General features: G+C 43.6%; 1 protein-coding gene across 8 annotated transcripts in view; it reads right to left on the bottom strand.

Annotated features, from left to right (window-relative positions):
- Window positions 1-25,810, bottom strand: part of TOM1L2 (target of myb1 like 2 membrane trafficking protein) — a 60,329-nt gene that overhangs the window by 9,251 nt on the left and 25,268 nt on the right. For 4 of the 8 annotated variants that reach the window (XM_035891449.1, XM_035891445.1, XM_009635855.2 and 1 more), the window contains 9 exons: window positions 24,284-24,418; window positions 23,149-23,307; window positions 22,252-22,368; window positions 19,417-19,550; window positions 16,877-16,925; window positions 15,646-15,769; window positions 14,437-14,554; window positions 12,428-12,503; window positions 1,502-1,561 (listed from right to left, as the gene is read on the bottom strand). In XM_035891449.1, the coding sequence (XP_035747342.1) occupies window positions 1,502-1,561; window positions 12,428-12,503; window positions 14,437-14,554; window positions 15,646-15,769; window positions 16,877-16,925; window positions 19,417-19,550; window positions 22,252-22,368; window positions 23,149-23,307; window positions 24,284-24,418 (972 nt within the window). Of the gene's footprint in view, window positions 1-1,501; window positions 1,562-3,937; window positions 6,664-12,427; window positions 12,504-14,436; window positions 14,555-15,645; window positions 15,770-16,876; window positions 16,926-19,416; window positions 19,551-22,251; window positions 22,369-23,148; window positions 23,308-24,283; window positions 24,419-25,810 lie in introns of those variants that run through there. The other 4 variants (XM_035891448.1, XM_035891447.1, XM_035891446.1 and 1 more) reach the window with 4 other exon arrangements.

Below are 25,810 nucleotides of genomic sequence, written 5' to 3'. Positions count from 1 at the left end.
AAAAGGAAGGGGGAAACCCAGGCTGAAAAACAAAAATCGAAACTTTCTCAGAGGGCATCTCTACAGTGCCACACATATCTCTATAGCCTGACCACAGATGGTCAGGATGGGGACCCAGGTACCCGGGAGAAGGGAAGCCGGTGCCGTCACGCCACAGCACGTGCAATCCCCAGGCTTGCCCAGGCATTTACCTGGCACTTCTCTGCTTTGCTCTTTTTGAGTAAGGCTATATAGGGGATGAGAGATGTACAGAGCTACCTTGATATCTCTCCATAAGATCTTCTCTCCTGCGAAATTAATTTAAATGGCAAAGATAAAAGTTTATTGTTTAAGCAGAGTGAATATGCTACTTTTACTGTATTTCTTTAACAAAATGAGGCCAGTTTGTAATTAAATTTGAAAGTGACTGCCTGTACCGAGGCCTGAAAAAACTACCTGCAGCCGAAAACCAGTGGCATTTCAAAGACAGCCAGTCAGCCTGCCAAACTCGAATACTGAAACCCAGAATCTGTTGAAGCACTTCAGGAGGCTTTGGAGAGCAGGAGCATTTTCATCCTTTCAGTATAGCTAGCCTCTGTGGTGCAATAGCAAGGGGCTGGGGGAGACCTTAAGGAGTAGGGAGTTATCTAGGGACAATACCTGAAGTTGGAAGAATGGGCAAAGACGATCCTTAGGGATATGGTGACCACAAGGAAACAGTTCAGTTTGCTAAAACCATGTTTAAAAGAACAGACTGAAACACAGCCCACCACCCGTCCCCTAAATGCACTTGGTTAATTTGAGTCAGATGCTTATATTAAAAAAAGAGAGTGGAATAAATGCGTACTAGCTGTACCACTGCTTAAACCAAACGTGTATTGGTACAGCAAAACAAACTCCAGAATGAAGGAAAAGCTAATTTTAGTTCTGTCACCTGTTTGTTTGTTTAATAATTACCAGACAATAATCACTGAGGAGAAACTGAGAGTTATAAACATGGAAGAGAGACTGTTATAAATTTTTATCATTACTATTATGAAACACGTCAAGATTGCTTGGCAATTTAACGAAGACTTCTCGATTTGAAAGGCATCTAAGCCCCGATCCAGCATCTCTTAAAAGCATGCCTCAACGTAAGCATGTACCGAATTCCTGTCAAAGCTAACACAACCTTAAACATGCGCTGTAAGTCCAGCGGAGAACACAGGTAAACTTCAGCAAGTTTAAAAGCTTTCCTATATGGGGACCAGAAACACAGGATTTCTGGAATGCATGCTATTCTGTGATGTTAAGACGGAGAATTGAAAATAAAACAACTCAGAAAAAAACATTTTGATTGAATTGCTGAAGACGACCTTATCTCTTCCTGCTTAGGCAGTGCCCTCAAAGGGAAATAAGCCATACAATTTGGAAGTTTCACTGCCTCCTGTTACGAGAAGCACCGGTAACTCAGCAATGCATTCAATGTTAGCCGTACAAGTGCTATTGCCCATGTGAAAAATGAAAATATAAAGAGTCTCACCAAGTCGGTACTGAGCCACTCCTCAATGTCATCCATGACAGAGGACTGTGCAACAGGGATCTAGGGAGTGCAGCGAGAGAACAGCAAGGCAGGCAAAAACCAAAACACATCCACAATCATGGCCACAGAGCGATGGAAAACGCCAGAAATAAGATTAAAAACAAAACAAAAACAAAGATGTAAGATGTGCTGGAAAAAAAAAAGGCAACAAAACATAAATGGCATTTCAAATAAAGAAACACTTGGAAAGGAAATTATGAACAACAAGGCTAAAAAAAACAAGAGAAAGATTATGGGGAATGACGTGACTTGATGCCAGCGTAAGTTGGGTAACTTCTCGACCACATATTAAAACCATCAAAATGGACTGATGATTCTAATCTTGATCGTGAAAAGTTTTTAAGGGTAGAATACTGGATATCAGTTAGGTTTTGAAATGTTAAATTTACACCTTTTATTTTTTTAAAAGGGGTACTGGTCACAGTGAAGGGTTAGCAAAAAGAGGGGCTCAAAGTCTTCGGGCAACACTCCTATGAAAACAGTTTGATTTTCTCCGCAGGTGGAGGCAGTCAGAGCCCAGGGTACACAGTCATGTTTCCTTCCAGATCCTCCTCCTACCCCACCACCGAGCCTTGGCAAGCCTCGGCACACCAGTTTAAAGCAAAACCATCCTGGCTCCCCGGTCCCACTCGTCTGCCAAAGGTGACCTTCTGGCAGCAGAGGCAGCGGAACCCAACGAGTGCCAGTGCAAAGTGCGGGGTCTCAAAGCTGAAGGGGAGGAGGAGGATGGGGCAGCAGCTCCTGGCACGGGCAGAGGAGGAGAGCACAGTGTGCACTTCTCTCGGCTCCAGCAATGCCTTGCAATGCTGCAGCAGGGCTCACCAGAGGCTGCCCACCAGGCCTCCACGGATGGTTTAACAAAAAGGCAGGGAAGGTTTGCCTCTCCTCCTGCGATAAAACCGCTCACGTTACGCTGTGCGATTGCAACAGGCAGCGCAGACGCAGCGCGCCAAGTGCTGAAGTGCAGCTATTTCACAAAGCGCTCCGGGCAACTGGGTCAGCGAAGGGAAATTACTGCGTATTAGGTGTAGAATTTCCTGACTTAACTACACTGCTTAAACACAACAGAGGGCTGCAGAAGTAAACAGGAAAACACCACAATAGATCTCATAAGGACAAGCTGAAAAACACTCGGAAAGCAATGTCAGACACGCAGGTTCCAGGCCAGAGCACGGCAGCTGAGCAGCGGGGCTGGCAGGCAAGAGACCTGGCGGCGCTGGAGAGGCTCTCCTAGGAAGAAAAAGTGTCAGGGGTTGTCCACAGCTTTGCCTGAAACCCCTCACAGGAAGAAGAGCTGCAAGAGGCTCTGTGGATGAATTTGCTGGGAGATGGAGTTTTCTTAGGGACTTCTAGTGGAGGAAGACAGATGCTGAATTATAGAGGCAGCAGCCCAGGCTGATGCTGTTTAGCGGAGCTCCTGAAGAAATTTTTCTTCTAAGCAAGTGGCCCTTTGCACTGCGGAGGTCAGTGAAGCCCTTGCTTGAGTTTAGGTCAGCTAAGGTGGGTTAGTTGTGTCAAAGGACTGGAAATCCAGGGCTCAGTCCAAAGCACCTCCCATCAAGGGAGGCACCAGGAAGATGGCTCGGCTCCAACTTTGGAGGTTGCTGGACAAACTGCACATGACAGATCCAAGAAGGGTCAGAAGTGCAAGTTGTCATTTTGCTTTCAGCTTATACATGAAGATCCCAAACAGAAAATAAGTTCCTGCAATTTCCTTTGGAATGGGCCAGATTTAGGATAATTGCCCCTTTTAAATTTGCAATGGAGAGGTTTATCATGCACGTACAACACTCAGGCAGTGTGCTGAAGCTGCTGCAAGCTGGCCCAGATGGCCATTAACGAGAGGAGGGCTCTGTAGACATCTTCCAACAAGTTCCTTCCCAAGGACAAGTTGCATCTTGTAGAACTGGCTTGTTAGCTTAACAGCTTAGGAAAATACTGGCTTCAGAGATACAAAGCAATGAATTTATTCAGCCTACAGCAATCTAAAACCTACTGCAGAAGTTTCACTGCGGTGTCTCTCCTGTATGGCTTAATACTCCACGTAGTAAGTAATGCTTTGGAAGGTGTAGCCCTCAGAGCTGTTGTTAGTTTGCGGCTCAGAAAGGTACTTACAGTTCTTTAAGAATGAGAAAATCTTTATGGAGGGGAGGAGGAAAATAGCAGGTTTTTTCGTTTTGCTGTGAATAAAATAAGAGCAGCTGTTCTAAAAAGTGTGGTGGTACTGCTGTCTCAGTATTAGGAGGAACAGCAATTCAAATCTTGGTTAGCCTGAAAACACAACAGATGACTGAGCCAGTAATGTATTCCTGAGAATCGCAGGACTCTTGAGTTTGCAGGAGCCCTTGAAGAACAGCTCAGCAGTATAGGAGTCTGTGCTGCTGTGTTTTGTAATATTAAAAAAAAAAAAAGGAGGGGGGGTGGTAAAGAAAAAAAGGAATTCTACTTTCAGACAGACCTACTTTATATAACAAACAAACAAAAACCTCAGAAGTGCAAGAACACTTCTCGCAGGTCATATACAAGAAGCAGAGAGAGCTGCAAGATAAACATTTGAGCGTGTCAGCTGTTTGCTATTCAGCACTGACCTTTTAAAAAGCTTCCCCCATCTTCCAGCACACTTACAGAAGAGCCAAGGGTTTGCATCTATTGCTCCTTCCACGCTCAAACTTCCAATTTACTTTCCTCAGCCTCTGAGCCCCATTTTCCCCGTAAAACATGGGTTAAATGTATCAGGTTTAATTTGTTCAAGAACAAAGAGGGGGGGAAACTCTCAAGAGTAACTGGAAGTTTTAAAATATTTTAACTATAACATTGTACCGTTTATATTTCATTTGAAACTGACCACACACAGAAGTTCATTTTTTTGCCAGTCAGTTGTGTTTTTGGCAAGTCTCCCGCTTCCAGAAGCACTAAACTGAAAAACGTGGAGGGGAGTTTTGTTAAAACTAATCCCCTAAAACACAACAGAAGCAATGTAAAAATAAATTAGCTAGTTTACACATTAAAAAAGACAACAGTTTCTGAGAACAAACAGCAGTGGCAGCCGCAGACTACATGGAAATGGCTCCGGAATGGGATACCGTCTTGTTAATACTTTGATTATGCAAACATACACGGTCGAGTGAAGCTCTCAGTCTTGGCAAGACAGCTCCCTAGATAGTCAGTGCTGGCTGCAAAAACTGTTTTTATAACGATATAGTGATTTCTTTTTTAAAAGTCTATACTCAAAGTAAATGGAAATTAAGTCACAAAATATTTTGGGGTACTTTAAGTAACTGGCTTTAATTAAAAGTTGGGCTCATTGTTCAAATTCCTTTTTCATTTAGTCTTTGGAAAATCCTACAAATGGGATCATCTCAACAGTCCTGAAAGGGAAATGGAAAAGGAGGGCTGGGAGAACAAAAGCAAGCGTTCAATCCCACAAAACCCACAGGAACCTGGAATTCAAGTTCATACTTATCTGTGTTAGACTGTGTTGGTGTTCTCACTAGCAATCAAAAGCCAAAAAGTATTGCCAATATATTTCCTCAGAAGTCATAAAATCCAATATTCTACCCTTAAAAAGACAGTTTGAGGTTATTATTATCACATTTTATTTCTATTAAAAAATGATCCCACTGGAAAAGAAGCAGGTATGAAATGACAATTCAGGTCTCTAGGTGAGCTCATTAGTGTTCTTAAAATGTTTAACAAGGTTCATGCTAATTGTTGCTAGACTACTGTCTCGTAGTAGCTTAGTTAATTCCACTTCTTTCTAGATGTTTAACAAAGCTGACACCAATACTTGGTTAGCTGCTATTCATTCCCCCCCAGTTAGTTAGCAATAGTAAAGAAAGCTCTGTCATTCCTCCGGCAGCAGAACTGGAACGCTAAGATGCACGCTAGCAGTCTACTCCAGCTTACTGCTACAGTCCTACCGTCTATTTAAAGCCGTTGCGATCTTGAAATAGCTGGCTGGCCTCAATATCAGAACACGTTTGACTTTACAGGTAAGGGTTGCCTTAGCTACTTGATTACTTGTGGCTGTGTTTACACGTCGCATAGATAGGGAAAGCAAGAGCTCAGGTATGTTCCCCAACACGGCCTGTTGTGCCCGTACAACAACCAGCCAGTCTGGAGCTGACAGGCATGTCCAGACAGCAAAAGCCTTCGTTCACGTGGGGTATCACATTGTCCTTGTAGAGTGCTCTGTAAAATGCCATGGCTGGACAGGTAATGAAATCCACGTGGTCTTCAGAACAAGGGAAAACACCTGCTTGCCTTCAAAAGAGAGAGGGGTCCCACCACACAGAAGAGAAGAGATCTTCACACATCTATTTCTCATCTTGTCCACAATTCAAGTGCTTCAGTCTCCAAGAAGATGACGTATTCCAACAGTCTCATGTTACCCAAGTCATTTCCACATCTTAGATCCTATCTCTCTATTGAAGGCATACGTAGCGGCATCCCACTTTGTTACTAATTAACATCTCAGCAAAGGCTTCATTTAATCTTTACTCACCTATCTTCACTACAGAGAGGAATCTCCTCTCTAGCCAGGCATGCTGCTGGTGGTCAGGATGCAATGATCAAAGCTGCTCATATCACTTTCTGTGAATTCTGGTTCCAGTTTCATTCTTCCCCTGCCACTGTCCCAGATAAAGTCTGTCCTGACACGGTGGCTTAAGCAACACCTGCCTCTCACTTTCATAACAAATATCCACTTGGCATGCCAGCGGGGTGACGGATTATTCTAACAAATGAATATATTCATGCAAATCTCAATAGCTACCCAAACCCATGAGAAGGGAACTGGAATTACCTGCACTAACACGTGGTGGCTTTATACTAAAGTCTGTGCCTAAGAGCTGCTGATCCAGCCCCCTGTATGACACCTACACGGCCTAACTTGTAAGAACCCAGACCTAACACCGCAAACAGATCTGGTACTGGCACAGCTCAGCTAACATCCCTAAGCCATGTTTAACCCAGGAACATTTTCTGCAGATAGCATTTTGTCTACGCTAGTTTTGTAGGCATAGCTGGAATGGAGAAAGGTGTGGTTTGTGTCTCCATGGTCCCGGCGTCACCTTGCCAGCAGAACTGAGCTGTAGATTAAGCTGAAATGGAAACAACGCTGCCAAATTCACTGGGAGAGTACAGACGGAGCCCTGAATGAGCCTCCCTCTGCAAAGGTGTGTTGGTGAACTGGGATGCATGGAAATGGAGTGGGAAGAACTTGACCCTAAGCTTAAATGTGTTGCAGTTTGGAAAGAACAACGTCAGGTCATGAGATGCAAATACCACTCTGGCTGGTGGAAAATACGCTGTCAGTGGTCTCAGTGTTGTACAGGCACAGGTAACGGCAATGTCAGCTCACCCCTCTTTTCCCCCCCTCATCTGATCACAGGAAGCTACCAAAGGATGTGCACATCAAGTTCATACCTGGGATGCCAGTTATTCCACTGGTATTGCAAATGCTACAAAGTCGTATTAATAAATACGGTTAAGAACTACAGCCAGTTAAGAGAGAAACAGAGTTAATGATTAGTTTAGGTTTATTTTAGGTATTTCTCTCTCATATTTAGCATACAAACAAGGTGATAGGCTTGTAAGAGCAGCGACTGGCTGGACAGCCAGATCCCCTTCCCTCCCCAAATCCGTATGCCTCCACGAATGCTGCAGTATCCTTTTTCCAGACTGAATAACCACAAGCCAATGAACGAATATTGTGTTTGTTTTTTTAATAAAGCAGTGGTGTGAGTGGTGCGAACAGCAGGGGTGCCGATTTCATGCTTCCCTGCTCTTGTAAACAGTGGAAAGGCAAAGAAGAGGAACTAACTCAATCACTGGATTATTCATTATGGATGAACATCTAACAGTGGCATAGTACATCTCTGGCTGCAACAGAGCCGCTGAACAGCAAGAGCCTCTGTGAACCACAGTCAGCAGAGGCAAAGCAAGCGCTGCTCACTTTACGGCTTTTCACTCTCACGTTACGAGCTGCGGGTCTCCGACAAGCACTGAAATGAAACTCTGGCTCCCCAGGATAGGCACCTACAGCTGGGCTTACCCACGTGTGCTAGCAGGCACGGAACTGCTTCTGGGTGCTTGCACTGGCAGGCAGATACAACCGTATATATGCACATGTCCAACCACCGTGCATGCACCAGCCATGCAAACTTCTGACAAATTCACAAGCTGGCCCTCAGAAATAAGGTGGATTAGCCCTAAGTCTAGAAGAATACATGCAAAGTGTTTCACAGAGTTGGTGCGCTCTGATACTGCACGCTCTGGATTTTCTCAACCTTAAAACGCTCTGGGATGTTTCTCTTTTTAAGCGCTGAGTGGCTTCGCCCGGGACATTCAAGCCTCTCCCTGGAGTGAGGCGTCCCCATTCCATGGGCCTCCTGATGCACAGCCACACACACTGCACCGCAAGCGCACCCCAGTCCGAAGGGAATTCTGCACTGCACCTTTCTGAACCCAGCTGCAGTCAGGACTGTCTCAAGAGGACTTTGTACAGTTAGGTCACATTATTGGACTAATCTCAAACACTTAAAGTGATAGATTACATTGTCCAAAAATACGAAATTGGCCTTAGAACTTGGCTTTAAGGCATAGCTGAGTGTATTTCCTACCTACTTCTGACTTCTGCACTTAAAAGCAGGCTTTTGAACTTCTCTCTGCAAGCATGTTGATGAAGGACAACTTCAAACAAGGCCAAAATGTGCAAAGATTCAGTGATCTTCAGAAGCTTGATTTTATCACAGCACTGGCATCACTAGACACGGGAATTAAATCCTTAAAGCCAGAAACACTATTCTACCTTTTGCAGTCTGAATCCTAATGCCAGTGTAATTCCCTGGCTGGGGTGGAAGACGTCAATCTGGGCAGCGGTTCTCCCATTCCCTTCCATTCATACAGAACTATCCCTACATTACTCAGTTCAATTAGGTATGATCCTCTAAGCTCTGTATGTTTATTCCAGACCATGAAGTTAAGCACTACCAGAAGAGGCTGCTTTAAAGACACGTAGAAAGTGTCCTCTTTATGAACGAGATCCACAAGACTTGTGTTTATCCCTCGAAAAGTGGATACTGCATAAATAAATCAAGACAGTATAAGGAACTAATTGGATCCCCAGGCCTCTTCTGAAGGTGATGTGGGATCCTATAAATGATTCAGTTGGTTACAGGCCTTTGTGCTGTATAAACCAGAAATTGGTGCAAATCTTTCCCTTTGCCCCAGGTAATGATATAGGTGGGAAATAAACTCCTTGTACTGTCTGATTTCCAGTGGTTCAGTAGGGCAGGACGAGAGGTGAATGGAGGATGGTTATTCTAGGTAAAGGGACTGGGGTGGGCAGTAGGAATCGCTTCACTGGTGAAGTCCTCACCATTCCTTGTGTAATTAGCCACTTGTCTATGGGCTCCATGTCTGAGTTCCCACCTTTACCTCTCCTCTGTGTTGAGAACAGAAAGGTCCATAAAGAGAGAAACCACAGCAACAACCCATGATAAAGTAATATAACAGCAGCAAGTTAAAAACTTCACATACACACACACACACACAGTTGCCTATGGTAGCTTCTGGCAGCAGCTAGGATGGTTATTCTAGGTAAAGGGACTGGGGTGGGCAGTAGGAATCGCTTCACTGGTGAAGTCCTCACCATTCCTTGTGTAATTAGCCACTTGTCTATGGGCTCCATGTCTGAGTTCCCACCTTTACCTCTCCTCTGTGTTGAGAACAGAAAGGTCCATAAAGAGAGAAACCACAGCAACAACCCATGATAAAGTAATATAACAGCAGCAAGTTAAAAACTTCACATACACACACACACACAGTTGCCTATGGTAGCTTCTGGCAGCAGCTGCATCCCCCTCTGCTGCCTGTCAGCTCTGCCCGTGGAGGGACAGACCTCACACTGACCTCTGCACTTCCTACAGACAGTTCACAGAATTTTAGCACTTCCTCCATGCTGATATTAAAAAAAAAAATTAAAAAAAAATCACTGACTAGTCATGAGGCTGATGGTTGTCATCTTCTTAAAAGAAGATAAATTGTAGGCTATACAACCTACTAAAATCAGTCAGACGTCATTGGAAACACTAGTATAACGCAACGTGGAGATTCCCTTGTTTATGGAGCTGTAAGTTGCAGCATGCCCTACTTACCTCCTTGATCTCAGCAGACAAAGTCTGCCTCGAACTATCAGTACGACAGCTCTAATGATGGGGTGGAGCAGGAGGGTAAGTTATCGCAGTTTGCTGCAGTGTTCTGGCAGTCTTTCAAACTGCCCCTCTCTAAGAACAGCAGAGGTTAAAAGGACCGCTGATGCATCCAGTTCCTCTGGGCAGGCTGCAGACTGCATGGCACAGCAATGCAAAGACTCTCAAGATGGCTTCTTGTCCTTCAGCATCTCGTCCCTGAGCCAGGGCCCGGGTGCAGAGTCATCTCTAGCTCTGGAGGGGCTTGCTCGTGACTGGCAGAGTGCAGCAGTTCTAGCCCACTGGCCCTGCCAGGACTGGGCTAGCTCAGCAGAGAGCCACTGGTGTGTTTATGCACCTCTACCCAGATACCCATATGCGTGGGATGCCTGTCCTGTCCCCATTACCACAGATAATGGAGGATCGGCTGTAATCTTTTATGTCTCATTTCAGTACTTGTGCTGAGAGAAAAGAAAGGAGGAAATCACTCCAACTTCATCTACTATCTGTGTAACACTAGAGAATTGTTTCTTGGACACCTCTCCTCCCAGTTGTGATCACGCAACAACTCAGTGGCAACAAAAGCAATTCCCAACATGGAAAAGCAATATTAAGAAAACAGTGTATTTTTAGCTCATCTTGTTTCCAGCTGCTAAATCATATTAAAAGACAGCTAATGCCACGTGATCAGCCATCTCTCTACAGACCATTCTGAGAATGACTACATTAGAAATGTCGGATGTGCTGAATTTTACCACTGGACAACTGTGCTGGAATGAGACGTGTCTGAAGAATGTGTTGAGAAGCTTTTGGCTCCTCCCTAGAGCTGTTCTTAAATTAGCTCTCTACCCAAATTAACACGTGTCTTTCATTTACTGAGCACTGCCAGTTTTTTGCTACACATGCTGGGGCTGGTACTTTAGGAGAGTTTCATTTTTATTTCCTTTAAGAAGAGACAGCCACAAGCCTCACAACACTTGACAAAAAGTAGTGTTTACCAATTATCGAAAGACTGCATTTCAAAAGAAGCTATTCTGATTACACGATACAGTCATCAGGACCTTTGAAAAGAGGCTGAAAGTCTCTACAACATCTCAGAGCCCAAAGTTCCACAACCCATAAAACTTTGATCGTCAGATTAGCTTAGACACAGCCCTTTGAACTGACAACACTTCAGGCAGAGCAGCAGCTACGCTGGTGTGAATGACACGTCACGTTGGTGCCTCAAGCAGAACTGGCTGAGAACAAAAGTGTTAATAAATAAGGACATGACCCTGTGGCCACCAGGGGAATACAGCCCCCTTGACCAGTAGCTAAATGCAAGCCCCTTGCGTTTTGTTAGTCAGGAACAAAGAGCAGAATCTCAAATCCCTTCCCAGGTCCTGCCAATAACACGGCTCAGTGATACTGGGGGCTTGGGTTGTCACACTGGCTTCAGGAATTCCTCTCTCACCCCCCTTAATGTACTTCTGCCCCTGCCTCCCTGTGCTTCCCCCTTTTCCCTCAATACTGCTGGCTTGAGATTTGGTGGGGCTGAGCTTGAAACTGGTCACAGGGATGACCTGGGTTATAAATTACCCTTTTTGCAGGAGGACAGGGAGAGGAACAAGCAGATAGATTTGTGGGGCGGGGGGGATGCTCCATAAGAAATCATTGCTGAAGCCCTGCTACCACTGAACTATGGCCCAGGCAGTCAGGCAGCTGTGATCCGATCCCAGCTGGCTCTGAACACAAATTCTCCCTGGCTCAGAGCACAAGCTGCCAGGCATGCCAGCTGCCCTCAGCACTCCTATTTCAACTTATGAAAGAACCAGGGCGGGATCAGCCAAGGCATGGGGAGGCAATTCTCCATGGAGGGAGGCGTGTGCATGCTGCAACTGGCTCTCCCATGCTACACTGGCTCTGCCATGCTCCCTAGCGGTCACCACAGACCAAAATTAGACTAGGAAAAGGCTCTGAACTTGCTCCTAAATCTAAAAACACACAGCTGAGTACAAAAGAGCAGGAGAGTTTTTAAAAAAGCAGGGTGGTAGAAAGGGGTTGAGAGACGATCTGAAAGCTCTTTTCACTTCTGCCTTCACCAAGGTATGCAGACAAGGCTGGCCAAGCTCACTCTCTCAAACACATTTCTAGTATCAGCTCCTGCGAGATGACAGCGCACGGGCCTCATGGCCACACAAGATAGCAGCAGCCTGCTCTAGGACAGACAGAACGGACTGCAGGCGAGGGCAGTTATGGCAAGGCACATGAAGCATTAAAAGGCTACATAATTTCTCTCCCTGTAACTTGCCTGTGTATCCATGAGTAGATTAAGACTGCAACAACTTTCATAAGCAAAACCGAACCAACCAAATGCACACCAGTGTTCACAGGATATTCCCTACTTATTCTTTTCAGCAGTGATCGCAGCCAAAGAGCTAGATCCCCCAGGCAAACTGCAAGAACACAGGAGAATTTACCCACTATGATTTTGAAGTCTTTTAGGCTGGTGTGCTAAGTAGCAGCTCTTTAGAGATCATTACTGAGCAAGTACTTGCTCCTAGATATCAATTTCAAAATAGCCAGTACTAGTACGTTGCTGGAATACAGAATGAGAAGTCTCGGTCAAAGCAGCTGCCTACAGCTTGGATTCCACGCACAGCTTCAGATAACAAAACACAAAGCAATGACCTACCCCTCCTGTGTTCTGTTTTCGAACATCCAGGGCAGACGCTAGTCCTTTGACAGCCTGCGGATCCTCATACGTCACACTGAAAGAAAGAAACAAACCACAGAACTAGAAGGAGTCCAACAGTCACCCATGCAGAATGCACTTGCTACTCCGATTTACTCCCCTGGAAATCAGAAAGCACGTTCCTTTTCATAACAAGACTTCAAGTGTACTAAGTGTATTCCAAGAGAAGGAGTGTGCTCTGTTTAAAGACCACCCATCAGTTTCAGTAAGCATGTTTAAGCAAAAAGAATAAGACTGGAATTATGAAAGGTAGGCAAATAGGTTACGAGGTACCATGAGCGTGTCCGAGAGCTAGCAGGGGATTACGAAGAGAGGCCCGATTACAGATTGCATTTTGCAAAGCTTTGAAGATGACATTTTGAAGCCTGAACGTGATATGTGCATGGGGGGAGGCAGAGGGAGACTCGAAGACAGGTGAAACATAACCAAGCAACTTCAGTTGCATACAAAGAAATGCACTATTTACAGAGGTTGGATTTTTAAAAAGCTTCTTAAATTGCTACGCAAAGGGGACATGTAGCAGTCAGGTGACAGAAGCAATAGCATCCTTTCTCGGAGCACAGTGGTGAACCATGAGCTGAAGCAGATGCCAACACCTGCCCATAAATCAGCCCCTGGAAGAGGTCACATCCCTGAGCAGGAGGAGCACCTTCCCCTCCAGTGTGCCGGCTTCTCCCAAGCTCCGAGCACAGCACCCAGAGGCTCTCACCTACACACCACAGCAAGTCACACTCCTGTCTTTACTGCTGCTCCACTTATACAGTGTACAATCCATGGAAGATATAGCAATCCTCCCTTGTGAAATCACGGACTGATTCGTGCTCCTTGTTCCATTAGCGTGCAGGAGATAGAGGTACAGTGTGGGAAGACTAGTTTCGCGCTTCATTTAGCACAAGAGACAGAGGGGCCTGTACTAGATCTCTCTGCAACACATCTCCTTTCTGACTATACATTAGGGCTCTCAGCCTGAAATCTCCAGCGGCAACACATGCCTCTAACAGTAGAGCACGTCTTCTCAACATTGATACTACAGATGAGGCAGTACCGATAGCTATATTGATGATTGCAAATAAAAGATCCTAATAAATTTGCTAGCTCAAGTTTTCCAGAGCTGGTAAGTTTTTGACAATCTGCTAAGGTCTGACCTAAACTGTTTAACAACATTTCTGAGTTTGAGACAAGTTATTGACGATGTTCTGACTGCTGGTAGCCACTACGTCCTTTAGAATCTGAATCCAGAAGGAGGCAAGAAACAATATATGAAAGAAAAATACCTGAGTGTCTCTTGTACTGAATCTCACTTGACAGGAATCAAAGGATTTCTTAATAATTGCATGGATTTATTTTACATTAAAATAATTACATCTCTTAAGTGCCCTTGAAAGTGCCAGATTTGCAGCTCTAGAGATGCAAGCCCTGTGCACATAAACACATTTGGGATAGCACGGCAGCTGGGCAAGCTACACTGCCTTGACGACCTGTGAGAGTCTGACTGCTGGGCCAAAGGGAGAGTTTAACTGGATGGTAATTCTGTTTCCAAGCCCTTGATGACAATAATTCAGTCACCAAAGTATATCCATGACCTTCAGGTGAAGGATCCTTATGCCTCTGTATCTCAAGCACTGGCCGGGTGGATGGGATGACAAGCCTTTATGAGAGGAAGCATCTGCAGAACTAAAGGCAAGTTCATTTCCAAGTTTCCAGTGAGATCATTAACTAAGACAGTCAAATAACATTACTCAGCCAATCTGCTCTGCCCAGCAGCAGGAACTTCTCCACCTGCTCATACTAATAATGACCAATGTATGATAGGGCTTGGATTAAAAGCACAAAAACATACACAAAAACTACTTCTTTAGTCTGGAATGAAATCAAGAAGTTTCAGATTTATGCCCTCAGAAAGAGCAATGCTATGATTCAAACAGAACTAAAGACAAAGTCCAACATACTTCTTTCGCTGCTCAGCCAAGGAACTGCCTCTTGTCTGTGCAAACATGTCGAAGTCATCACGAGGATTACAGTGCTGTAGAGAGCTGAGTGTGCCGCTGACGCTGTTTGTACCCAAGTCTGCAACCAGAGGCAAAAAAACCAAACCCATGAAGTAGCAAACCATATGCAAGCAACCTCTGCCATGACTGTGTAGGTTACAGAGGAAGCCGTTAACAATACAGGACAGCTATAGATATCATCTAGTTAACAGTTGTAGCCCTGAGCACAATTCTGTCCAGAAGAGGCTGGAGGCTGCTAATTCTGCATTTCTTAAAGGACAATTGTCTTATTCCTCCTAGAAGCACCACACTGTAAGTACTCCTCATCGGAAAGCCAGCATTTGGGAATTGGTGTGCACCTGCTGCCAATCTCATCCCGAGATATTTACTATTCACTAACATGGTCCAAAATTTGGGGCATGGATATTCGTCTTCTCCACAATGTTGTCTCTCAGCTAGTGACTGTGAAATCAATAGTTTCAGATCAAGTGATACGATATTTGTGCAGTGCTGAGAAAGGTGGAGAACCTTCCATCGAATCGAGTGATCATATCAAGCAACCTCTGGTTTGATTTAATGCCAAACACCTAACAGTTTCATAAAACCTTTCATCCAAAGATTTCAAGTATCATTTGTAGAAGGGGAATCAAGAACATTCACCAGAATGATTTCATGGAGAGCTATACCAATGCAGAAATAAAAGTAGCAGTACAAGTTTTACCATGAACGGGAAACTGCATCCTTTCCTTTACTCTCCTCTTTGGTTAACAAATCCCTCCCTTTGTGCCAGGCTGGTTCCCAATTACAGATCACTACAGTGTCAGGGAGTGGGAGAGCCTTCCTAATCCTGTAAGCCACATACCCAAACTTTCTGAAAGGTACATGGCAACATCAGTCAGGTAGTAGAGAGCCAAAGGGAGCAGGAACTCCCTGACCCACAAGTGAATGAGGAAAATGGTTCCTCACAAATCCCAACAGCCCACTGCAATAAGAGCCTGTACGGGTGTTCAGGTCAGTCACAGGGACCCCAGCAACCGCTCAGGCTTGCTCCCACACTCACACACCTGGATTGCCTAGCAGCCCCCACATGCTGTTCAAGATTCACAGGCTTGAAGAAGTCCATGCATTGCAGCCTTGTGTTCATCAGCACTATTTACACCAGGTACTCACCCAGCCCTGCAAGCTGTGAAGAAAGTGAAGATGGGGGTGCTGAGTTTCCAACCATTGGACTCACTACAGCTGGAGATCCAGGACCCAAATCTATTAAGTTATCTTCCGTCACCTCATTCAATACCTGTTGGGACACAAAAAAACGCAGCAAGTTACACATGCCAAAGATTCCTTCTTGCAGTGCAACATTAAACACCACAAAATAATGGGTGCTTCCTAAAAACATCTCTCTTGCACACTGCCAAACGGACCAGTCTCTTGGATACTATGGTGATGAGTGCAGAATAAAAAGGGTCAGCCACCAAAAAAACCTCAAGTTTGACTGCTCAGCACAGCAGGGAACTCTCCTGGAGGTCATCTGCATCTCTTCAGATTTAGCTATTGTGTCTATGTTCTCCACCTCTTTTAGCACTAGACCAACATTAGATCTAAGTCAAACTCAATTTGCTAAAGTCTTCCACATTAGGTATAAACTGTTTTCAGAAACAAAACTTATTTGTTGTAACTAGTTACAACGTAGAGCCTGTGCTGAAGTTTGCATCACAATACCATAGAAGTGGCACTCCAACAGGCAAATAGTGGAAATTGTTAGAAGAAAACAAAAATAGAAAATCTGATAGTGTCCCGTATGAATTTATCATGAACTCAGATCTTGAACACCATGAAACAGCTATAAAATAGTTTTCATTGAAAGAATAATTAGAACTGTAACTCTTCAGCTTGGAAAGGAGCTGTTGAAAAAGGAGATGAGAGAGGCTCCTAAAATTATGAGTGGCATGAAGAAAACAAATCTGAACAGTGGTGTTGTAAGACAATCAAATAAAATATCAAATAAAGATCATTAAGTGACTTGTTCAAATGTAAACAAAATATTTATTACATGTACATACCCACATAAATATGTAAAAATGTGTAGTGAAACTCAAACTCACTGCTTAAGGACATGGTGAATGCTTAAAGTCTACATGGACTCAAAAGCAATCAAAAAAGTTAATAGAGGAAAGAAAATCCATCAAGGATTGTAAACACAGAGATGTTTTAGTGTAGTATCTTCCTGAGCTAAAAGTTAGCACCTGAAGGTTTGCCACATTCTTACGCCCTTTGCCTGGTATCCACTATTAGCCACTACAGGCAAGACACAGGGCTCGACAAATAAAAGTCCGACACTAGTGATATCAGTACGGCTAGTACGGTGTAGCTGCTGATAGAATAAATGGAGTTAGGTACTTACTCCATTGCTGGCATTTTGTGTTGAACGTCCCGATCTGTATCGTTCAAATCTGTTTAGAAAAAAACAAAAAAACAACATGGACTATGAAAGCCACCAATAAGCAATGAAAAACACAAGTTTACAGCAAAGCCACGACACACTTGCCACTGAACTTAGTTTTCATTGGTTCATGATGGAGCCCTGAGAGCTTTAGCTCCAAGCTAGGACAAAGAGAGGATAGTTACAGAAGTTGCATCCTTGGCAAATGCCTATATTAAGTTGACTAATCTGATACTGCGGTGCACACATGCCTGAAAAACACTGTAGGATTTACCTCTGGGTTTTTTTTCATTAAGTGCTTCACAATAGACTATTCTGTTAGCCAAGAGACAGGAGGAACAGCAGCAAGACTGATGCTCCCAGCTAAATAAGCTGAGCACCATAGTAAGTCTTACTCCCACTTAACAGCTCCCTCTTGCTGCAATACATGTAAATTAGAAGCCATATGCATGCTAGCACAGCCCTACCCCGGCAGCACGTGGCAAGAGAAACAGTGCTTAGCAAATTAATTTTTAAAACATTCTGGGTCAGCCCAAGGATCATCAGAGCCTACGTTCAAATAGGTTGGTACTTTCCAAGAACAAAAAGTAATGATGTTGAATAAAAATCCTCATGCTCCTTAGGGGAAGAAGTCTGGCTAGTCAAGATCTGGTTTCTTCTCTACTCCTTCCCCAACCAACCGCGCATCTGGGGCCGCAAACCTAAATCCAGCCTTCGTGAACTCAAAAAAAGCAAGGGGAACTACCTCCTCCCAAGGCCTGTCTGAAGCCAGTCCGATCTCCTTCCTTACCAGGAAAAGCATCATGATTTCTCTAAAGTTAGAGTTTTTCCTGATTTCAAAGTAGTTTCACATGTAAGCTCTTAGTAAAAACCCCATAATATTCATATTTGAAAACCCTGTGGGTTTTCTCCCAGATGGACAAAATACAACAGGGAATCTCGAGGAAAATAAAATGTTTTCTTAATGTTAAGAGAGGAAAATGCAGACTTAAAAGGCAGCAAAAACAAACTGAGGACCAAATTCCAATTTTAGGCAACTGTGGGTGTCTACTATTACTGGAAATCCAGCTCCCTTAGCTGGAAACCTAAGACACCTCCCACCTCATATTTCTCACCCAAAAGGTTTATGAACCACACGTTCGTTTACATCCAAGGCTTCACAGCAAAGGCCAGAGCTCCTGCTTGAGTCACTGACAGAGCTCAGTACCCATACTAGAAATCAGTGTGATGAATGTGGAGCTTTTGGAATAGCAGAGGAGCACTGGAATTTATTGAAAAGCTCAGACCAATGCAGCTATTCCACCACAAATAGCTTGCCAACATCACTCAGCTCACCTTTCGGGGTATAATGACTACAAATACATTAGCACCAGCCAGCAAAGTCATAGATGGAGGAAAACAGAAAAAATATTAAGGGTGACCAGACCAAGCCTTAGCGACAGTTACACTCTGCCACTTGTAGAATCATGCTCATGCATGAAACACATTCCATTTCACAATAAAAAGCCAGCATTTGTTTCAAAGTTTGCCCCAGTCTCCTCTGAACAACTAAATCAAAGACAAAATCGAGGCCACTGAGTCTTCTTTCCAGCCTTTGCCGTGACAGCAGAGATTCACAGATCTAGAGTCTAATATATTTTTAAAGGCTTGAGAAACAAAGCCCTGTGCTAAGAGCAAGGAACAAAGGGTACTCTTTAGTGCCTCACTCCCCAGGCCTGTCATTAAGGGGAAGATTAAACTTTCCCAAGACTGCTGTATCACGTGTCACCTAATGCAGCAGATGTGGCTGACAGCGCCTTTGTCTAACATGTCGAAATTCCTGTGACCCAAGTCCCGCCCCTGGGGATGATTCCCGCAGATCAACTCTTCAAAACCTCAGCTCTGCACAAGACAGGCTTTTTTTTTTCCAAGATTTTAAGTGTTACTTAAAAACAAGCCCCTTACATGCATGAAGGTCACGCCCACCTCAGGCAGCTCCCGTTGCACCAGTACTGGAACTAGAAAGCCCAGAGATCAGAAGACCGAGGGAGCTCACGGGAGCCTCCCTAAGCCAGGAAGCAGCACAAGCATTTGTGCAGAGCCTAGGCTAACAAGTGGGACTAGCGACTGTGGCTGTGCTATTTTTGGTCCCAAGTCCCTACATCTGTACAGCACCACGCAACAGGGACTTTCAGGCTCAGGTCTCTGCTAGTTGAGAGAGTTTTGCACAAAGTTGCCCTGCATTTTTCGGATGTGCCCCACAAAAATTCAATGGCTTGGACAAAAAAAAAACCAAAAACCAAACAAACCCAAAACCATAGTATTGAAGGAAACAACTGAAACAGGAATGTTACCATAGAAGACCACAAAAAGACTTTCTAAATGCTTTCTGTGGTTTGATTCTCTGCATTTTTCTGTGTTGGACCATTGGACCAGATGGCCAACTTTTGTTAACTGACCTATATGACACCTAAGTGAAAACCCAGAACAAATGTAAATAGTTGATGGAAAAGGTGCCCCACCTTTCGTATCTGAGGAAGACGTTATTTAAATCATCATTCACATGCAGCAGTTCCTCTGTGACTTCTTCATTGGACACTCGTGAGATAAGCTCCACAATTCTCTGCTGCATAGCTCTACAGGTTCGGTTCAGTTCCTAGGAGGAATGCATTGTGCACACACATTCTGATAAGCAGCTAGCAATAAGTAGATTTAGTTGAGCTCTTTTCACAGCCAAACATATCCCCCAGCTGAGCAACACTAAGACAAGTCTATCTTTGCATGATTAAATGTCACCCAAAAGCACATCTAATCAAACATGCCCTTCAAGAGACGATGGCATAAAACCTTGAGAGCCTATTTACAATTCAACATCCTGATTCTTCTTTAACTCTGAGCACTTCAGAAAATAAATATCTGTATTTTAGTGATCTGTTTTAAGAAGAAAACATGTTAAGACAACAGCTTTCCAGAAGAGAGCTTTCAAGGAAAACTCAATCTGCTCTTTTTGGCAATATCATCCTTAAAAACTAAAAGATGTGCGTGGTGGAACAATTGGGGAAGAAAGTTCATCATGGCTACCACAAGTCGCACTAAGTGTGTACTACACAGCAGGAAGAGAAGGGTTGGGGACACAGAACTTACCAACTACTGAGAACATGGGTGCGAACACAAAACAAGGACCAGGAGGATAAAAAGATGAGCGCTCCACACACACTTCAGTATTGAACTATACACAGAAACATTCCCTTCAACTGAACAAATCCACAGACAAGAGACTGCAAAAGGGCAGCGGAGAGTTTCAGAAGAAAATTTTAAAGAATATAGAGTAAGGGCATTTATTTGAGAAGCCTCTCATGCCAAGAAATCTAGGTTTGAGTTTGCCTAAACCAGGAGTTCTCATGCTTGCAGGACATCTCTTCCATCACCAATTACTTAGCAGAATTCTTTACTCCTGAAAGGACTCAAGACCAAAGGTCAAAAACAGTATGTTGAGGAAGAACTACAAGAAGGAACGTGACATATGGCATGGCGCCACTGATTAGGCCCATGGTTTTACTTCAATAAGCACTGACATTTCAACTAAAGCATGTCCCTCTGTCATCTTCCACGCCCTTCCCCCACGCCCCCCCAGCTCTAATTCACAGCAAAAATTCAGCACTAAACAAGGATGACTTGTTGGTACACAACCTTCCGGATGAAAGCAAAAATGTGTTTGTTTTCCCTGCTTGGTCTGACATCCTAAGCTCTGGATAAATTTCACCTAGTGCAATCCAGCTGCCTTAACAGCTTGAGGAATGTGTTCTCCAATGTCAGTTTTGATCCCATCACTTTAGAAGCAGATTGTGACATTTCAGAGGTTTGTTTGCTGCCTTTCCAAGAGGGCTGACAGTACCTATCTATTCTGCTCAGAGCTGGCTCTCTAGCAAGCTGTTTACATTTGATTGTTGGAGAAAATGTCAGGAATTATTTAAGGAGGAGGGCTATATAAACCTCAAAGCAAGGAGTCCTTGCGTGCAGCACCCAGCTCACAGCTTTCAAAAGACTAACCATTCTTTCTGATCAAAACCAGGTTCTCCCCAGCTCTGTGATTCAGATTTAGGATGCATCAGTCAAAGAAGGGAACCAGTTGGGATAAAGAATCGCTGCTGTCACTCCATTTTATGATCAAGTTCTTTCACCTTAAAGCTATGCTGTAAGGTTACACTGTCAAGACGTTAGTAGTTGTTTCTGAATGTAAGCAAACTGTTCTACGCTGGTTTGGTCTGTCGTGGTTTCCTGGAAGCTGCTTTTGTTTTGAGCAGTCCGACCCAAATGGGCAGTAACTGAAAGGCTCTTTATTGCAAAGCCTCTCATCAGCTGCCATGATGGCTCCGAGACAAACACACAATACCGCTGCATGGGAGAGACCAGTTTTTGGATGGATTTCAAACTCTGATGTATCACAGAGAGCAATTCCCTGCCTTCCTCCAAATGTACTGCTGTGGGAGCCCATCCGCCCTGCTGGAAGATCAAAACAGAAGCCTACTTCTGAAGCTACGGAAAGGCAAATACCATGTTAAGGGCAGCAGCTGGAATACTAGATCACAGTATTCCTCATGGTGTTACATGTGGTACTGTATTACTTTCCTCAGGCAAAAGGGCACTCCACTACCACTGGCCTGGGGAAACAGGTATGAAGCCTGAGATATGAGCTCTACTAAAACTGTTTTCCCTTTTGAGATAATAAATGCTGCACTGGATTGAGACTTTCCAGCACAGAAACCCCTTCTGATTACCCAGTCTAACCCTCTGGACAGCATGAAACTTTGCCTGAGTGCCTGCCTTAAGCCACTACCTTCAGGAGAAGTTATAGAACACCTTCTGAAAAGGCAGTTAGTTCATATGTAAAGTTTTGAGTGGCAGAGAATCCACAGACCCCTGGCAATACTTAGTCCACCTGGAAACATGGAGTGTTTTTTTCTTGCATAGTGACAAGGAATGTTTTGCCACTGTACGAACAATGATGGAGCATGTAAAAGAAGCAGAGGTGCTCAGGACTTACAGAGTCTATCTCAATTTTAAGCTGCTTTGTGGTAAAGGAGACCTTATATTCAACACTGGGAAAAAATTCTACCTACACAGAGAAGAAAGTCCTGAACAAGTTTCAAGGGAAGTTAGGAAATCCTTGTCACTGGAAGCTTTAACAAACGAAGAACATCAAGTGGTGAGACTAACCAGGGTCAAGAGCAGTCCACATTAATTTTGTAAAACAAACAAACCAAGGCAGTGAAGTGAACCGCAACAAAAACCACCTTCCCAGAAAAATTCAAGCACAGAAAGGAAAGGATCAGAATAATTTGCTAGGAAACTCTTACCTGGAGTAACTCAAGGTCTGAGGAATCCTCTTGTCCAGGTACCATTTCTGTCAGCATTTCAGACATCACTTTTGTATTCCCACGAACAATATCCAGTTCACTGCGCAGCCGGGCAATCTAAATTGGGGTAAAAAGACAGCAAAATACTGCATAATCTTTTGGTTTAAGCAGATCATTTTCAAGAACTGGCTTTGTGATACCTCTGGTTCTGTCTGACTTGATATCTGAGGCTCCAGACATTCTAGCAGGGAAAAAAAAAAAAAGTAAATATAAAAAATTTACCCAGGAGAGAATTTTAGAAAAGCAACAGAAAAAGGAAAAAACTTTGTAGAACCACTCACTGTCATCACAAACCCAGATGTCCTATGCTTGTATGGAAGGAAAGCAATTGAAAACAGCAGCTAAAACCAGACCTCGGCAGCGGTACACTTTGCGTGCCTTGCTCAGATGTTGGGAAAGATGTACAACTTTTGAGCAGGATCTTTGGCTCTTAAGTTACTATTTTTGCAGACAGAAGAGAAGATCCTACGTTAGGGCACTTGCAAGGGTCTTATGGATGCAGGCTTAACACCCTGTTAGAAAGACTTCCTGCTTCTGCAAGACATTCTGTGCCTTTAAAGGAGGAGGGCTAATGAGAATAACTGCTAACCTACTGCACAACTGCTGAGTGGACTGGTGTATCAGATTGTGAGGTTTTGTAACTGCTGCCATTAGGAGGCCATACACACAAATCTGAAGCCTAGATTTTACAGTATAATAGGAAGAAAGATTACTAAGTAGAACCAGACCTAGGAGGCAATCAAAGTCAAAAGAGTTAAAATGAAAGTTCCTCTGCAAATTGGTTTCTAACTTGACCTGCTGAAAGAGTATCACTCAAAAGAATCATCATCCCAATACCTGTTCAGAATTAGCAGTGATGGGTCCGGTCACATTCAGAGCCGGGGCCTGAGGAGCAGAATATGCCGTTGGAGAAGATGAAGAATAAGAACTGGTGCTCATCCTTTGCTGAGACTGTGAATTGTGCATATTTGCTGCAGGATCAACTTCAGGAACACTCTGCCACATCAGAAAGACAGGAGTTCAAAAGCTGAATTGTGACAGCACTTGCTTTGTCAGCAACCTCAGGCCACATACGTTCAAATATAGAACATAATTGCACCTTGTGGAAAAGGTCAATGTAGTTATGAGAACAGACTGGCAGGCCAGCCCATAAACAGACAGCTGCAACAAAAACGCAGGCCCATATCTTTTGACCCAACCCACATACATTTAAGTTAATTTACCTTTACAAGGAAAGTGAGAAGCAAAATAAAAACAAGAGCTAAAGATAAATAATTATAAACTATTTTAAACTAGGAATTAAGTTGCAGGCTTATAAAAACCAATGTGATACATAGATACTGGATTTAATTAATCTTGGCACATGAATTGTAATCTTTCAGTCCTTGATCACTTTCATTTACCACTTCAAAGATTCATTAACTCAGTTTTCAGAGTGAATAACCAGAACAGCTGTTATCATTAAGTTACTTCCTAGCAGTAGTTCTGTCAACTTTACAACAACTTTACAGACCTAACTTTTCAAAGGTGTAAAAACCTCACGTTACCATGGGATCAGTGAGAGATTCAGACTCTGTACACCTTTGAAAGACAGGCAGGCCTTGGTTCAGGGTTATCACCAACAAAACCAACCATACTTTTGATAAAAAGAAGTAAATTTCAATGGTGGACTCTCTCTGAGCAAATTAGTTGCATTTGTCTGGTGGTTTTGTAGTACAAGGCAAGTGTACAAACCTGCTCCAAACTCTTTTCTCAGATTGCTGTTTGACTCAAGGGAGGAGATTCCATTAGCTTATCAGCCTGTCAAAGGCAGCTGCATCATGTTTCTCCTACACGCCCTTTCAACTATTAAAAAAATTCTTCTAGGAGTGAGAAAATGAGCCAAATTCAGAGAAACAGGAGGGGAAGGAAGTCACCCAACTATTTAGACATCTTGGGAAAACACCCCTGGAATTGCAACGCTGCAGCTTACCCTCTGTGGTGTGTGTATTGGAGACAGAGCATCTAGATCTGCCATGGGAAACTCTATGCCTTTCCTCTTGAGTTCTTCGTAAATATGCACTACTCCAGTTAAATCAGGGCTACTTCGAAAGGCATCAGCCCAAGCCTGGAAAACATGAGGGATTATCCACAAACCTTCCAAATGAAGTTCCAGCTCCACCCTGACCTCAGATACTGACTACAAAAACTTTGATGTATTTCAGCTTCCAAGGGAAGTTGTAATCATTAGACCTGGTCTAAAAGATCCTGCAAATATTATTAAGACAGTCACGTACATATTTTATTCAAATATAAAATAGACAGGACAGGACCCCCAGTGCACTGTAGCTACGTCTAGCTCCCGACATCATCAAAATCTGTAAATGCAAATGAAAGCCTCTTCCAATCTCCTCCACTTAGCAGTGATTGCATGCTGATCTTTTCTTCCATATTCTATGGCCAATGACCCACCAAAGAAAGTCTGTGTGAAAGATTAAATTGATCTCAGCAAAATCCATGAAGTCATGCAATAATCTTCGGCAATGTCAATTTACTTTGTGAAACACCCTCATTTGTTGCCAAAGAAAAACCACAGGTGTCAAGCTTTCTTCAGTATTTTACTTGGACCAAACTTAAATAAAAAAGGTACTTTCTGAGGTTCTTATATTGTGAAACATGCAGTCCCATGACCAGCAGAACTAATGAAGCCTGGGTTCTTACAGAGCACATCCAACACTTAGACACCCCAGTGTGTCAGAAAGAACAAGTTTAAAGGGAGAATTTCCCACAGCCAGAACACTCATAATATCTCTCCCGCATGAATTCTCTTGTGTCTAAAAAGACTTCACTTCACATTTGCACTTTTCCTTCAGTGGGAGTACTGTTTCTCTTTGCTAGCCAGCCTCTTGTACTCATGAAGCTGCTAAGAGCACAACATCTAGAAAGCCTCTATCCCCTTTCACTTTTGCTGGAAATTAGCTGAGTATTAAAAATTTAGGGGAAGGAAAAATTGAAATATTATGACTCAGTTAGAATTGAAGCACTCCCCAAACCCCCACGTATGTGAGGCAGAGTATCAGTGCACTGGATCCAGAACTACTGCGAGACATGTGTGTGGGCTCTGAACTTAACTCATTTAGTCAACACTTTTACACCAGTTCTTTGACTATTTTTATTTTAAAAGCTGTTTTTAACCACTTTTTATATGTGAGAGGAGAGAAATCAAAGATAGCAAAACAAGGTAAGAAATAATATTAATATTTAACTTACATTCCTAGTCTGTTCAATTCTACGTGCCCAGGAGACAATCCATTATCAGCTGCAAGCTAACAATTCTGGGTTTGCTTCTCAGCTTTGTTAAGAGTAAATTAACTGCATCAACTGTTCTGATGCAGTGCAAGCCCAAACAGCCCTACCTGAGCCAGAGAAAACAGCTCTGACTCCAAAGAGCCATTCTGTTTCCTTGGAAGTGACCTTCCAAAACCATTCCTAATTCTGACGGAGATATTGACTGCACAAG

Source organism: Egretta garzetta, unplaced genomic scaffold, assembly GCF_000687185.1.
Source record: "Egretta garzetta isolate BGI_Z169 unplaced genomic scaffold, ASM68718v1 scaffold263, whole genome shotgun sequence".
Lineage (NCBI taxonomy): Eukaryota > Metazoa > Chordata > Aves > Pelecaniformes > Ardeidae > Egretta > Egretta garzetta.
Note: the sequence above shows the minus strand (reverse complement) of the source record. Positions and strands in the feature narration are given on the sequence as shown.